Source organism: Saccoglossus kowalevskii, chromosome 11, assembly GCF_978046115.1.
Source record: "Saccoglossus kowalevskii chromosome 11, keSacKowa6.1, whole genome shotgun sequence".
Classification (NCBI taxonomy): domain Eukaryota; kingdom Metazoa; phylum Hemichordata; class Enteropneusta; family Harrimaniidae; genus Saccoglossus; species Saccoglossus kowalevskii.
The window spans coordinates 25,260,887-25,274,688 of record NC_140651.1 but is presented as its reverse complement, the minus strand read 5'-3'; the positions used below and the strand labels follow the sequence as shown (position 1 = coordinate 25,274,688).

Here is a 13,802-nt window from a genome sequence, read left to right as displayed (position 1 = left end):
AGTGTCAGTGATTAGATAAGCGTGCGGAAGTCGAATCTCTGACGTCACGTGCTATTATAGTATATTTCTGCTTACATTTGTGACTCCGTTCGCCATGCAGAGAATAATAAACGTCGTTGATATAAGACGGCTCGAAATAGCGTGCAATGAACGCGCGTCCGTATAATATAAATTAGGCAACTCAGGAACATTTAACAATCTATCCTCACATAAAAGAGCATAACAACTCCGGATATAATATGCTTAGGAAAATGTGACTACAAAGACTGACTAAAATCGCAGTGCTTATCAGCCCGAGGTGGGGGGGGGGGTGCAATACATAAATACATAGAATTTGCCTAATGGGGACGTGCCCCAGAAATGGGTCTCGTTTTGGGGATTTTAGGTATAAATATCGGTCTTAATTCTGGTAAAGATAGGTATAAATATCGGTAATATTTTTCCGATTTGGTATACTTATGTAAGTGACATAGGTGTTTCTATGGTCAAAATACATATTTTAATAAATCAATATACAATGCAACTGTTGGCTTACATGTGCTTCTATTGGAGATGCTCTTCTAATAGAGCAAATGCGATAACTGTTTTATTTGGAATAAACAGTGATGACAGAAATGGTATTTTGGTATAAATATGGGTGTGACGATGCCACTATCCAGGTATAAAAATGGTCACACTTTTGAGCACTCAGGGGAACCTCCTTACCCAGCTATGTATCAACTGCCCCGGGCTCATCAGAAAATTAAGCTAATGTATGTTTTAGATATCCCGAAGTTCTATATGAATACGTGGAACAGAGAGGCATGGTTGAACTTCTACACAATCATGCAACTGAAACAGAGCACTATTAGCTAATCTCTTGTTAACGGGTTATTCACATATGTGACATAGAGTATATCTACGCCATCATACACATCATATAGGGGTAGCACAGTTTGTTTAACTGACGGAAATGCCAATAGACAAGCAAGTTCATTTCGAAAATGATGCAATAAAAACATGCGATCATTTGTTGTATCATTTGATGCTTCTATCAATAATGTGAGGTTACCACGAAAATACCGCAAAGTATACACTAAGGCAGTACGGCGATCGTATCGACCGACGCGTAGCGGATGTCTATGTGGTCCTGTACTGCCTGATTGCACACTTTGCGGTATTATGGTAATAATCTTATTATTATACATCATATACTGCTCGTAGTCATAATTTAGTGAGATATAACAACCCGAAATTCTAGAGTAAAACCTGTGCGACCAGTGACGTGTAAACAAAAAAACGTATTCGAATGTAACGTAAATATGATGATATGACTAATAAGGACTATATTCGGACGCCTTCTTGAAACTCATAACGCGTCTTCATGACGTTTTACAAACAAAGTGTCTTATTTTCATTATTTTGTAATTATATATTTTATAATTCATTAACATTTTTTGATATTATCTTGGATTTGCCACGCTGATTAGGTCTACCCAAGCTGTGCATATCATTACTTATAATCGTGTATGAAGTTTGCAGAATAGATCAAAGTTACAGTCTTCAGTGAGATGTGTTGATATTTTACACGTACAGGATTTATATGTATTGGTATGTATTTTTACTACAAAATAATTCCTGACTTGCCGTTTTATCTTTCAAAAATCGTTACTCACGTAGAACATGTCCATATATATCACGAAGTTTAAGAATCGCGTACCTGCATAGTACTTCGACGCGAAAGGCTGTCAATATCTCATTGAAGGTGAGAGTTCCACAGACTTGTTTTTTTCCCGCAATGGCGTCTTTTTCTCCCCCGTAATCGCCTCCACTGTTACAAATACGTGTCTAAGAACTCACCAGCTGAATACACTTGATATAAATTGTCTTTTAATCACCCGTGCAAGAAACATATGCAGCAATAGCTCGTTTCTTTTTTTGTTTGTTTTCTTTACTTTCAGAAGTATATATTAAGTATAGACCATTTCGAGCACAGTTACTTAGGTCAATTTATATAGTTAGGAGGTTATCACCTCCGCCTGCAGTGCCTAGGCGGTACGCCGTCTTCACAAGTTCAAATCACGTTTTTAAATGTTGTTTGTTTACCGTAATTATTTGTACTGCTTTTGTAAAAATAAGTTGTTTATTTTAAACCACGATATACAGTGCCCTTGCGGAAAATCATTCGTTGCTGTATCAAAACCGCTATGTTTAGACATTTTTTTTTACAAACGTAGATCACACACAATGATACTAACAAGAACAAATCCCATCGATATCTATCACTTTATTACCATTAAATTATCTTGCCAAGGGCATTGAGTTATTAATTGATTTTTTTAAAACCATTCCGCTGTTTGGAGCTCAGTGATAGACTATTTTGCTGTAAGGATGTTACAGTTGAGTCGATATGAATTAAATATACGTAAATAGTATTATAGTATAATATGTAACAAGAAATGTATTTTTGCAAACATAATAGAAAATGAGAGGTAATATTCGGTCAGATTTCAAAACCGGGCTGTGTACACCACCCGGTTTGCCAAAGCAAGGTTACATCAGAAACATCAAACCTGAGTGAGTTATGTTTTGCTAAACGTTAGTAAATAAACTACTACTCAAATATCCATTTGTTACTCTCAAACTTGAATGAAACAAATTGTGTTTTGTAAAATATTTATAGAATATAACGCACACGGGCAAGCTTACGCGACTATGCAAATCCAGTAATACATTTGTATGTCTCAAAAACAGCAACGAAAGAATTCTACTCAGGATCATGGACTTCGGAATTACAATATTTTCCCTGGCAACAGCAGAAGCGGAATCCGTATCTGGCATCAGCTCCTTGGCAACGATCAGATGAGGAACATGCTAAGTTACTGTTAGTGCTCCAGCATCCCTGCAGTAGCATGTCATTAACAGTCTCGCCTTCCAAATCGTAGCTTTGCCACATCGAATAGCAATAATCATTGCCTGCAGCACACTCCTCTACTTTGGAACATTCAGGCTGGTCGTTGTTGCAAGTCAAGTAGTGATATGAAACACATTTTAGAGCTGAAAATATAAAAGTAAAAAACAAACAAGTTAATAGTATATTATAAATATATTCACTTCTCACATAATACCGACAATAACATGAACCATCAGTTGCATTCGGGGGAAGTATTTGAAACTAGACTAGACATGTTTAAAGTTTCACCAACTTAAATCGTCTTTTTTTACTGTCTGAAAAATGAACACTTATGTGACTGTTTCACATTCACAGTATATCAGAAGGGCACACGTCAATGACAATCCAATTCATTTCACATCTCGAAAGAAAATGTGCAGGTAAATAATTCAAACCAGGCTTGCATCAGAGTACAAGCCATGGGAATATCTATTGGTCAATGGAAATGACAGTGAGATAATTCCCAATCAGGGGATTGATCGGTTTTTACATTAAATCTCTGCCAAATGCAGGTCCTAAGTGAATTACATATCTCTAAGGACACGTGTCTAGGCATGCCTGATTAATTGGTTCCTCTTGGCATAAGAGTTTTAATGTTAAAGCCCATCAGACAATTTGCCCTTATAACCCATTTTAATACGTGACTCAAATGTAAGCGTTAAAAGCGGAAATTTTGCATTTTCCGTGGATGTAAGATTTTATACATATTTGCGACAAAGTGTGCATAAGGAATTAGCTATTGAGATACTTGCATCCGCATACTCCAATGCCTATATATTTACTCAATTCATGCCTATTCCAATAAGCCAGTTGCATATAACACATTATTGTTACAATCGTTTTTTTAACGTCCATCTCTGAAATTCCTAAAATGGGTGTTCATCTGACCATTTAACCATTTACTATATTTTGAATGACGAACAAGAATTTGAAAAGTGATTTCAAAGAAAATTACAGCTTTTCTCGGAATTCAAAGTAATTACAGTTATATTTTATAGATAACATTCTCTTATTTTTCACTCATTTCCCTACCACGCTTTAATTACTACTCCGCTGTAGGTACATGTTCTGCTGCAGGTGTTCTTCGTCTCCAACACTCGTCTCTACCAGATTTTAATCAGAATGTTTCAATTACAATCAGGCTGCATAGGCTAGACTTAGTGGTACACAAGGGCATTTTTATTACCGCAAGTTCACATTCTAATAATATATTAAATATGAAAATAACTCACTAATTATCTATATGATTATCTACCATCTGTCACTAAAATTGTTCGACTTTTTTAAAAATGTAAAAATGTTCATCAAAATATTGCACCAATATCATGGCGGGAGAGGGTATGTCACTGAAAGGGTGAAACTGACACGCAGACGAACGTACCTTCCGATTCACTAGATTCTTTAGAAATATCTGACGAGCCGAACTTCTGAAATGATAGGTATCCAGATCGAGTTACATTTCAAAGGAAATAGAACAAATAGTGTAGTGTAGTGTAGTGTAGTGTAGTGTAGTGTAGTGTAGTGTAGTGTAGTGTAGTGTAGTGTAGTGTAGTGTAGTGTAGTGTAGTGTTGTGAAGTGAAGTGAAGTGAAGTGTAGTGCAGTATGGTGTAGTGTAGTGTAATTTAAATTAAAGTTGTGTGACAGAAAGCAGAATTGGTCAACGTTGTGCGCCTTCCACAAGTTACGGGTTACTTAAATTAAAAACAAAACAAATTCCGTCTCTACATTTATTGCTCGAAGAGCAAATCTAACGTAATGTGACGTTTCTTAAAATCATTCCAGAGACGCGTCTACATAGGTTGTATAATTTGAACATATATAAGCACATGACGCGTGAATTGAGCTGTACGTTGGTGGCCATACTGGTTTGTCCGGACCGATTATGAGGTTTGACTCGTAACCATAACGACCAAGTGTGTTAAACGTTTCAACGTCTACCATTTTCCCAGTGGCAAAAGTCGATTTCGTAAGAAAACAGAACCTTACATGTATCGGAGCTGAAAAAAACATTGTTATCACACTACATTATTCGTATGTCGATATTATCTCCATGAATGACTTATTATTACGACAATGCGATGATAGAAGTCGTCATGGTTACTTTATAAAATTTTACATAAACTGTCAAGAGTCATATTAACTTTATTTTCAGATTATTATATTGTATTAAATGTTTAAAAGCATCAAACGCCAAAGAAAACTTCAGTCATGTTTACAAACGCAACACAAATAATCTTTCCTCATACAGATTGACAAATTCGATGAGACCTGCCCTTTGTAATGAACAAAGAAACTATGGAAAATACCGTAGAAAAAGTTGCGCTAACATTTTAGCATGGAAATTAGCTAGTATGAGAGACGCACGTCAAGATATATAATAAAGAAAACATTTGAAAAGAAGAAAAAAAAATAAGTAGCTCACCACACCCTCTGGATTATACTGGGCACCCACCACAAATACCATCGTGATAAAAATGAACAGTCTTTCCATGATAGCGGGCACGACTGCGTACGTACGTTGTAGCTGGAACAGAAAGAATGGTAATCAGTGTGCGGAGTATTACCGATACAGGATATGAGCGTATAAGTAATCTCATTATAATAATAATCACTTGTTACGAGACATACACCGCCAGGATGTTGATAACATCCGTGTTTGAAATCGATCTGTTGTAATCTCTAAGGCTTTTACATTTGTTGGCGAACTCCGTAAGTGAACACGGAAAATCTACTCCATCAAAATACTTGACATGGCATGGAATCTAAAACAAACATTCGTCTAGGTCTAGATATCTCACAATATCTCAGGCACATCTTCGATAAGACAGTGCATGGATATATTTGTTTATAGATAAGTTCTTATTTCAAAGTTATTAGTGTAATGTATTCTACATTCAACGGTTTAATACGAATATACTGACGACAATGCTGGAGCAAAAAAAATCGAACCTTTAAGGCACTTGAATGACGGTGTATAACGAAGCTTCGTCCGTGTAAATCGTCGCTCAGAGCAACCATGACGTCACGTGCACACTCCATTGTAATTACCATATTAAGTATTTTCAAGCCAGCCCTGGCAGTACGTCATACTCAACGTAGCGGATGCACTCGCCGATTATTGTTCGAGGCATATCTACTTTATATCACGAAAGTAGGGTAGTTCGTAAAGGTTCGATGACATTTGGCGTTTGGTCACGGCATGAACGACCATGAACTTATACGGCTGAAAATAGTTAGAAATAAAATCATATAACGATGACTTTTTAATCATGCTATATGATGTTTATGTCATTATTAAACGTTGACTATACAGTTGAAATGATAAGGTACTTCTCTGTAATCTAAGAACCCGTGCTTATGTGATGCTCATCCAAGAAATTAATTAGATTTACTAGACATTCTTATAACTTGAAAAGGTTTTTCAACTCTTTGAAGTTAATTTCTAAAACTAAAAATCCCTAAAAGCATTTCATTTTGGTGATTTGTTTGTATTAAATTGATTAGGTCTCGTTGCCTAGCCTACGCACAGAACTGTCTAATGAACATCAAACCAGAGAATAATTGGTTACTTTAGTCTGCATGAAACTGACAGAAAGCCTGAGTATCACTTTTGCTACTTGCATTACACTTGACATTATACTGAACTCATACGCCTGACAAAGGCATCATATGTATTAAGATAAAATCTACGAAACTAGGTAGAATAAGCTACATTTTACAGCTGACCTTTTAGGATGACATTTGTCTGCTCGGTTGATATGAGACATCTCATTATGAGGACACGCGAAATGGATTAGAACGGAAGAAAATATGGCTGGACTCGTAGTGATAAGGCTGTTGCGTCAATTGCACCCCAATTGCAAATAATTTAACAGAACGCTTATGAAAACGTGATTCAATGACCTAAAATCGGACGTTTAAAACCGCCATTGTGTGTTGCATTATATGAACTGAACTGAATTAATTGAAGGTTGAACAAGCGTTTATTGGGCTTGCTTCATAGGTGGGTTTATTTTGCTATGACTCTACAATGATAGGAGGGGTGGGGGTAATCACATTCCAAAGATGTTTGTCATTCCAAACAGTAACGAAATAAAATTATTCGACTGACAAGAGGGGTTTTTGAAAGTCACAACGTCAAAGTAGAGTAGCTCAAGTACCACAAATTAGTTGTTGTAATTCTCATGTTAAATCCATTCGATACCATGACATTCCAGTATTAACATTTCCAAATAAAATGAGTAGTAAAAATAGTTTCTCCATACATTTGTTTTATAAAATGAAAAAAAATCCATGTGTGTTCCCTATTGTTTTTATGTAAGATCACACATAAAGTGACGTAATCACATTATGCTTACTGGTTACGTATAATTTAATTGATTACTATGTTATATTATCTCAGATTGGCTAAATATCCCTCACTCCAAACTGCGAATCAAGTAACCAGCAATGATTGCATATTTATTAAAATGTCAATTTTGTTCACTTTTTTTATAGGTTCTTAGTTTGCTAGTGATGTATGTTTGTTCTTTACTGGTGTACGAATTGTTATCCTGATTTCACAGTTTTAACCGTTTTTGAACATATATATCTTCTAATTTTGTATTAATTACTTTTCTCTTATTTGTTGTTATTATTGTTTCCACCTCCCCCGTGTTTGTTCAACTTAATTGTTTGTAGCCATTGATTGATCAAAGCTATAATAAATGGTTATTATTCTAACACGAGAAAATAATTATTCATGTGTAATGCTGCTTAAATGAGAATAGATGTATTGGTTTGCACTCTTGCCCAATACACCTAAACATATATGTGTGTTTATGGGATATCTTCGAATTCCTTTTTCAATCCTTAAAGTATTTCTAACAAAAAATGTTACTATTACCATTTGTAATAAATTTAAATGTTAAAGTGTAACGGGCCACTGTTTTGCTTGGATCTCTAAAATAACATATTTTTGTTCAATTGGAACTGTTTTATTTTCAATTCTCTTATTATTAATAATAGTATTAATGTTATAATTAATATGATATGATATGAATTTTATTCAGTACAATGGCCTCAGGCCTATGGTACAATAAACAAACAAAAAATAGAAAAATACATACAGAGGAATTCCTTTAAATAATTGTTGAAATCTACTAATCACAACTGGTTAAGTAGATTGACTCTGTGTTTAGAAACGTAGAATACAAATTTTGAAATTTGAAGTACAGATAAGTTGTCAAACTGCATTAAACGAAGACATTTTTCGTAAGTCTGATTTGACAGATAAAATATCGGTAAATATTTGTTTCTAAGATTTACATAACGTGGATATACCAAGCAAAAATGGTATTCATCCTCAACTAACCCTAAATTACATAATTTACAGATTCTTATATTCCTCGGTATGTTTAGTTTACGATCAGATTCAACCCGAAGGTTGTGGGATGATGTTCTAAGCTGACATAGTGCAGAACGTAACTTGTTGTCTTTTATTAAATGCAAATATTTTTCACATCCAAAATCGATCTTAAAATCTCTGTATTTATCGAGTTTAGGATAATTGTTGAGATCTGTAAACCAAGTTTGTTTGTACATATCATGAACTCTTTGGGTGAATAGAGACAAAAAAGGAACAGTTATCTTCCATGCCTTGGTTTAACCAAACAAAACCAAAACCGTGCGAAAATAGTAGTTCTTTGACTTGGAATTTATATTCTGGCCTCTTTAATACTAAAAAACAATTCTGTATGGTAATATGGTGAAATTTGAAGACCATATTGACCTTTGACAATATAACTATGTTGTCAGCAAATATTAAACATAAATAGCTTAATCTGCAGCACTCTGTTGTCAGTGACGACTTATATCATTGTCATACAAAAAACATACACGTTACGACGGAACCGATACCGATAACAGAAAACGTAATTGCATTAACTGGTTTCCATGGAGATTTATCATGATGGGCGTTTGAAACCATTTGAAATAGTTTTGGCAATTTTAATTTGTAACTTATGCGATTCCACGTGTTGTTCATTATGTTACAGAAAATGTTTGTGTATTCATGATTTCACAACGTAGGACATGAAAAGACCAAGCCTATCTGAACATCGTCTACTAACTGAAAGTATCTCTGCATTGCCATTGCAGAAATTAACACCTACTTAACTCTTATACCTCTGAATTTACATTGCGACATTCATTAAATATTGAGACAAAGTATCTCTAAATTTACAATACAGCATTCAACAATGACTGGCCGATGTTGTCTCTGAACCAAAATTAAGACATTCAACAACTACTAGCTGAAGGCATCTGTGAATTTACATTCACAGCATTCAACATCTGTCAACTGAACGTTTCTCAAAATTGAAATTATGACATTAAACAAACACTGTATTTGAGCATTACGTATGATAAATGTCCCACGCCGCCATAGACGATAATGAGCACAAATCTCGCATATGATAGACGTGACATGCATAGCAATTCCCGATGACAAGATACGAGTATGTCCCTGGTGTGATATTAGTATGCGATGAAGATTACAGCTAATCACACAATTCTATTTCTAGTAAAATGTACTAGATATGCTAAAGCCCACATTGGACAGCAAGTTCACCTAAGCCTAAATTGTAGTTGCTAGTATTCAGTCCAAGCCACGAATTTCATCTTACAAACACTGCATGTTTGTACCTCGAAAGTTTTCTTTGTTGAATTTCATTAATTATTATTGACATTATGAGTTTATATCGATTTCTTCCTATGCTTTCCTTTGTCATGGCTTGAATCCTACAATGGAAAAATCAATATATCGTCTATGATGAGTCAGTATGAACTGAGTGTACCCTACATTGCCTATTCGGGTAGATGGGTTCCCGATTTAAATATTTGTTTTGTTCTGTTTCAGTAATACCATAACAGCGTCACAATCTTCAATGATGAAGAGGAAACTGTAAAAGCATTCACAAGTCGGCAGCGCCCAGGGTCATGTACATGACATTGACAAAGGCATTATATACAGCAGTCTGAACCCTGAACTTCTTTACTTTTCACATTTAGCAACTGTTAATTAGGTTATTTTAATTAATTTCATCATATAACCACATTCTCTGTCTGTCGACTAGCATATGAAATAGAGGTAGGATCTGTCAGTTGTATGATCAAGCAAACAACATACACGTTCACTATACACAGACAAGCCCATCTGGTATGTTCGGTCGTTTAATGAGGTTCTAAGTTTGATTACAGACGTTTTTTTACACAATACACCACAATGAAATGTATTATCCTATAAGCATAACATGATTCGGATATTTGTATATTTTCGTATAGCGATTATATTTATGTGCTAATTGCAATCAACTAAATAATTTATTTCTGGTCTATATGGTAATTTTATTATGATAAATTCGTTTAATTTTCATATAACAGAAAACCCGAAAATACAAGCGGTTTATCGTAACCGACCTCCAACCGGTTTCCTTTTACAAGTCGCAGGTAGACAGTGTCACCTTTGACCAGCTTCAAAACAACCCCAGCGCTACCAGTATCACCGGTATTGCCGGTCTCGTGCACGGAAACCTGTTTCTCATCACTTTTCTCCAAGTCGACTTGAATCGTGGTTACGTTACTGGGCTTTCTCATGTTGAACGAAAAATAGTATGTGCCCGCGTACTCGCATTTGAAGATGCCGGTTTTGTGGACGAAATCGCCACCAACGTTGGTTAATGACTTGCTGAAACTAATGATCTCATTATTAGCAAAGCCACAAGCAGCGCACGTACACAACCCTGTGAACGCAGACTTCTTTTTGCTGCCGCCTTTACAGTCTTCACCGGGTTTACCTTTCCATCCTCGCTGTCCCTTTTCACCCTTGGGGCCATTCGGTCCTGGTGGGCCTACCGGGCCTGGTGACCCTTTTGGACCAGTCGGACCTTTAGGTCCAATAGGCCCAGAGCCGCCTTTTTGGCCTGGTTGACCAGTACTACCCTTTTGACCCTGGCAGCCTTTTTGTCCTGGTGGGCCCGGAGGTCCAGCTTTACAGTGATTCCAAGAAAGTCCCCCAGACCAGGAACCAGATCTGGAATGAGATCTGGACTTTGATTTCAATCCAAACCAACCACGTCTTTCCAAATCACCCAAACCATCTTCGCCACCACCATCCAACCCTCGCGCATCTTCTTGAACTAAAGGCTCTTCTGCGTCCTCATCTTCCAAGTCTCTCTTGTCGACGTCTAGCTTCCTGTTCGATCACATTATCCTCCTCTATGTCTCTAATTCCAGGTCTTTCGGCTGCTATATTCGCTGCGTGCACGGCGCAGCAGAAGCCGATCAACAGTACCAATACTATCTTCATCACGCAACTGTAATGAAAGTACATTATTAAATAGTGAGATATGTTTGTTGATATAAACACCAGGAATTGAATTATCGTTAATTGTATAATACATATGGGAATGTACATGCACTTTGGCCTTAGTTGTACAAACACAAGAAAGCAATGAAAACCATAAATCATATTTATATACCCAAAATATAAAATATCTTTTTGAAATGCAGATACTCAAACCTTGACTATTATTGATGATATTTTATTACCGGAGTGAATTACATCCCATTGTGATGTACATATTGTTTTAGATGTTATTTTTACTTAGGGTTTTTGAAGATTTGATTGTACGCGCATAAACATAAGATCGTTGGTTTTTCGACGAAGCTCTCAAAATGCAGTGACCCAAACCTTGTAGAAACTAAATTATATATACGTTTAAATGAATTTAAAAAAAAACTATCAAGACTATACAGATATATTCAGTGAATGGTAATTTATAACTGTCTCAAGTAATACATTTATTTAACTTGTCCCACAGCTCTGGCCATTCATGTAGAACTTTTATTAGTTATATAATTATAAATAATTCGTTGAAGAACAATGTACGCAATCAATCAATCAATCAATCAATCAATCAATCAATCAATCAATCAATCAATCAATCAATCATAACATGAATAGCTCGCACCAAATATGATTGATAACAAAGTATCAACATCAACACAAACCATTACCATTGCAGACATACTTCATTCAAGAACCAAAACGTACATACATGTATAACACATGTATTCATTTAATCATCCTATAAACGACAAGATTTACAAAATTAGGTATAGTTATTAACTGTAAATATTTCATTAACCGGTCACTGGTAGCATAGTAGTTGTCGCATCAGACTCATGATCGGTAGACCAAAGTTCAAATCCAACCTGAGGCTGAACATTAAAAGGGTCGACCCATACCCTGGGTGAGTGTTCCACATACTCAATGGGAAGGCCAATTCCACGGGCCGAGATTCATTCACTAACGAATGCGAATTTGGGGGAACCTTGATTAAGGTCTGCAGGTGCTAGTGTTCGACCGAATCTGGCTGACGCCAGGATAGCGCATTAAATTGCCATTTGATAGGAGGATGGCTGCACAGCCCTGTCATGCAAATATGAATATGAATATGACTTCTGTGGCAAAAATGCACTATGTGTCAGCACTACCACTTGCAATTTGCATATATAAAAAAGTCAGGATAGACAACTGTCGCCTCGCACAAAAAAACAACAACATATATTTCATTAATACATTTGTACAAAAATAAAAACATCGCATATGACTCTTCTTGTCTTTAAATATGTTAAAGCGTATACTTGTTGCATTCAAAACGTGACACAAAAACTACCAGCAAGTTGTCGGTGAAGAAAATAAAAAAAAATCGAATACTTTAATTATAGAATTGCGTAGAATTCGAAAAAAACAGAAATGAATCATACTGCTCTATCAATCCAGTATATGTCAGATATAACTGAAGCATAACTATAGTAGAAAAAAAAACTTACCGTAGGTGTGCCCGGGTCACTAGAAACATCAGACTATTCCAAAATGTAAGACACCATCCCTTATATGCGCCGAGTGTTTACCTTTCATATACAAGACTACACACACACAACAGGTTTGACATTTTGTTTTTGTGTGTTATAATAATATTTAACTGTAAAGTCTGGTAGTCGTAAATATGCATGCAATATGGTCACATTTCTGAAAAAAAAATGTCGATAATTTACTTTCTTATATCCGGTCTGACATTGTCAATAGTTTAAGCAATTAATGAGAACGGCATTTATTATCGTTAACTACATGGGATCAACTGGCTATATCATCGATACTTGTATCGATATCGGGTGGTGTGGTTGGGATTATACCATGGTATAATATTCATTCGTGAAAGTGAGTGTCATAGTCAATGTTCATATAAAGTTTGTCAGATGTTGTCGATTGTTTCTGTAGAAGTCTGATATTCATCAGAGGTTGATTTGTGATTTGTATCTGATTGTAAGTCTTTTGACTACATGGTGTTGATTACTTGTTGCCATCGAAAATAATTCAACCAATTTGAATCAGCTACTAATATTTCCATATAATACACATACATAATTAATTAATTGTATATGACCACTGACACTTTTTAATTAGTACATGATAAAACATTTAATCAACAGAACTGTAAATATAAATATTATTTCTGTCTTCTGTGGCCGACATCTAAATGAACCCCGCCAGTCAAAAAGTTGGGTTGACCTTCGACACTCAACGACATTTGACCTCGAAAGTTACACACTCTTTTACGGTTGATTTTGCAAAGCTATAAGCAACACGAATTAGCACAAATGTCATTGGATGGGAATTCAATTAGTGCTACTTTATAAAGTAAGTTATTCCTGTGGTTTTTCTCATGTGAAACAACCCCTACAGTAGCCTGGTTATCTTATTATTTCATCTCGACAATAGTATGGACATGCTGCCCTGATGTCGTTTTTACGGCAGGTGTGTGA

General features: G+C 35.7%; 1 protein-coding gene and 1 pseudogene across 2 annotated transcripts; both read right to left on the bottom strand.

Moving 5' to 3' along the window:
- Window positions 1-2,246: 2,246 nt before the first annotated feature.
- On the bottom strand, window positions 2,247-5,496 carry LOC144341575 (activin receptor type-2A-like). Of its 2 annotated transcripts, none has more exons than XM_078008101.2 (3): window positions 5,356-5,496; window positions 4,314-4,359; window positions 2,247-3,036 (listed from the first exon to the last, which is right to left on the bottom strand). In XM_078008101.2, the coding sequence occupies exons 1-3, from the start codon at window positions 5,422-5,424 to the stop codon at window positions 2,747-2,749; spliced, it is 405 nt and encodes a 134-aa protein (XP_077864227.1). In that variant the 5' UTR covers window positions 5,425-5,496; the 3' UTR covers window positions 2,247-2,746. The 2 variants fall into 2 exon arrangements, with proteins under 2 accessions (XP_077864227.1, XP_077864229.1); XM_078008103.2 differs by having other exon boundaries at window positions 4,314-4,356; window positions 5,356-5,468.
- Window positions 5,497-10,294: 4,798 nt separating this feature from the next.
- On the bottom strand, window positions 10,295-11,280 carry LOC146736570 (uncharacterized; annotated as a pseudogene).
- Window positions 11,281-13,802: the final 2,522 nt, after the last annotated feature.

Bases quoted from the DNA above. Each gene is read 5' to 3' on its own strand.
- LOC144341575 (XM_078008101.2), bottom strand. From the start codon at position 5,424: ATGGAAAGACTGTTCATTTTTATCACGATGGTATTTGTGGTGGGTGCC. The intron at 4,360-5,355 runs GTGAGCTACTTA...CTATCATTTCAG, and splicing joins AGTATAATCCAGAGGGTGTG to AAGTTCGGCTCGTCAGATAT. The intron at 3,037-4,313 runs GTACGTTCGTCT...TTATATTTTCAG, and splicing joins AGAATCTAGTGAATCGGAAG to CTCTAAAATGTGTTTCATAT.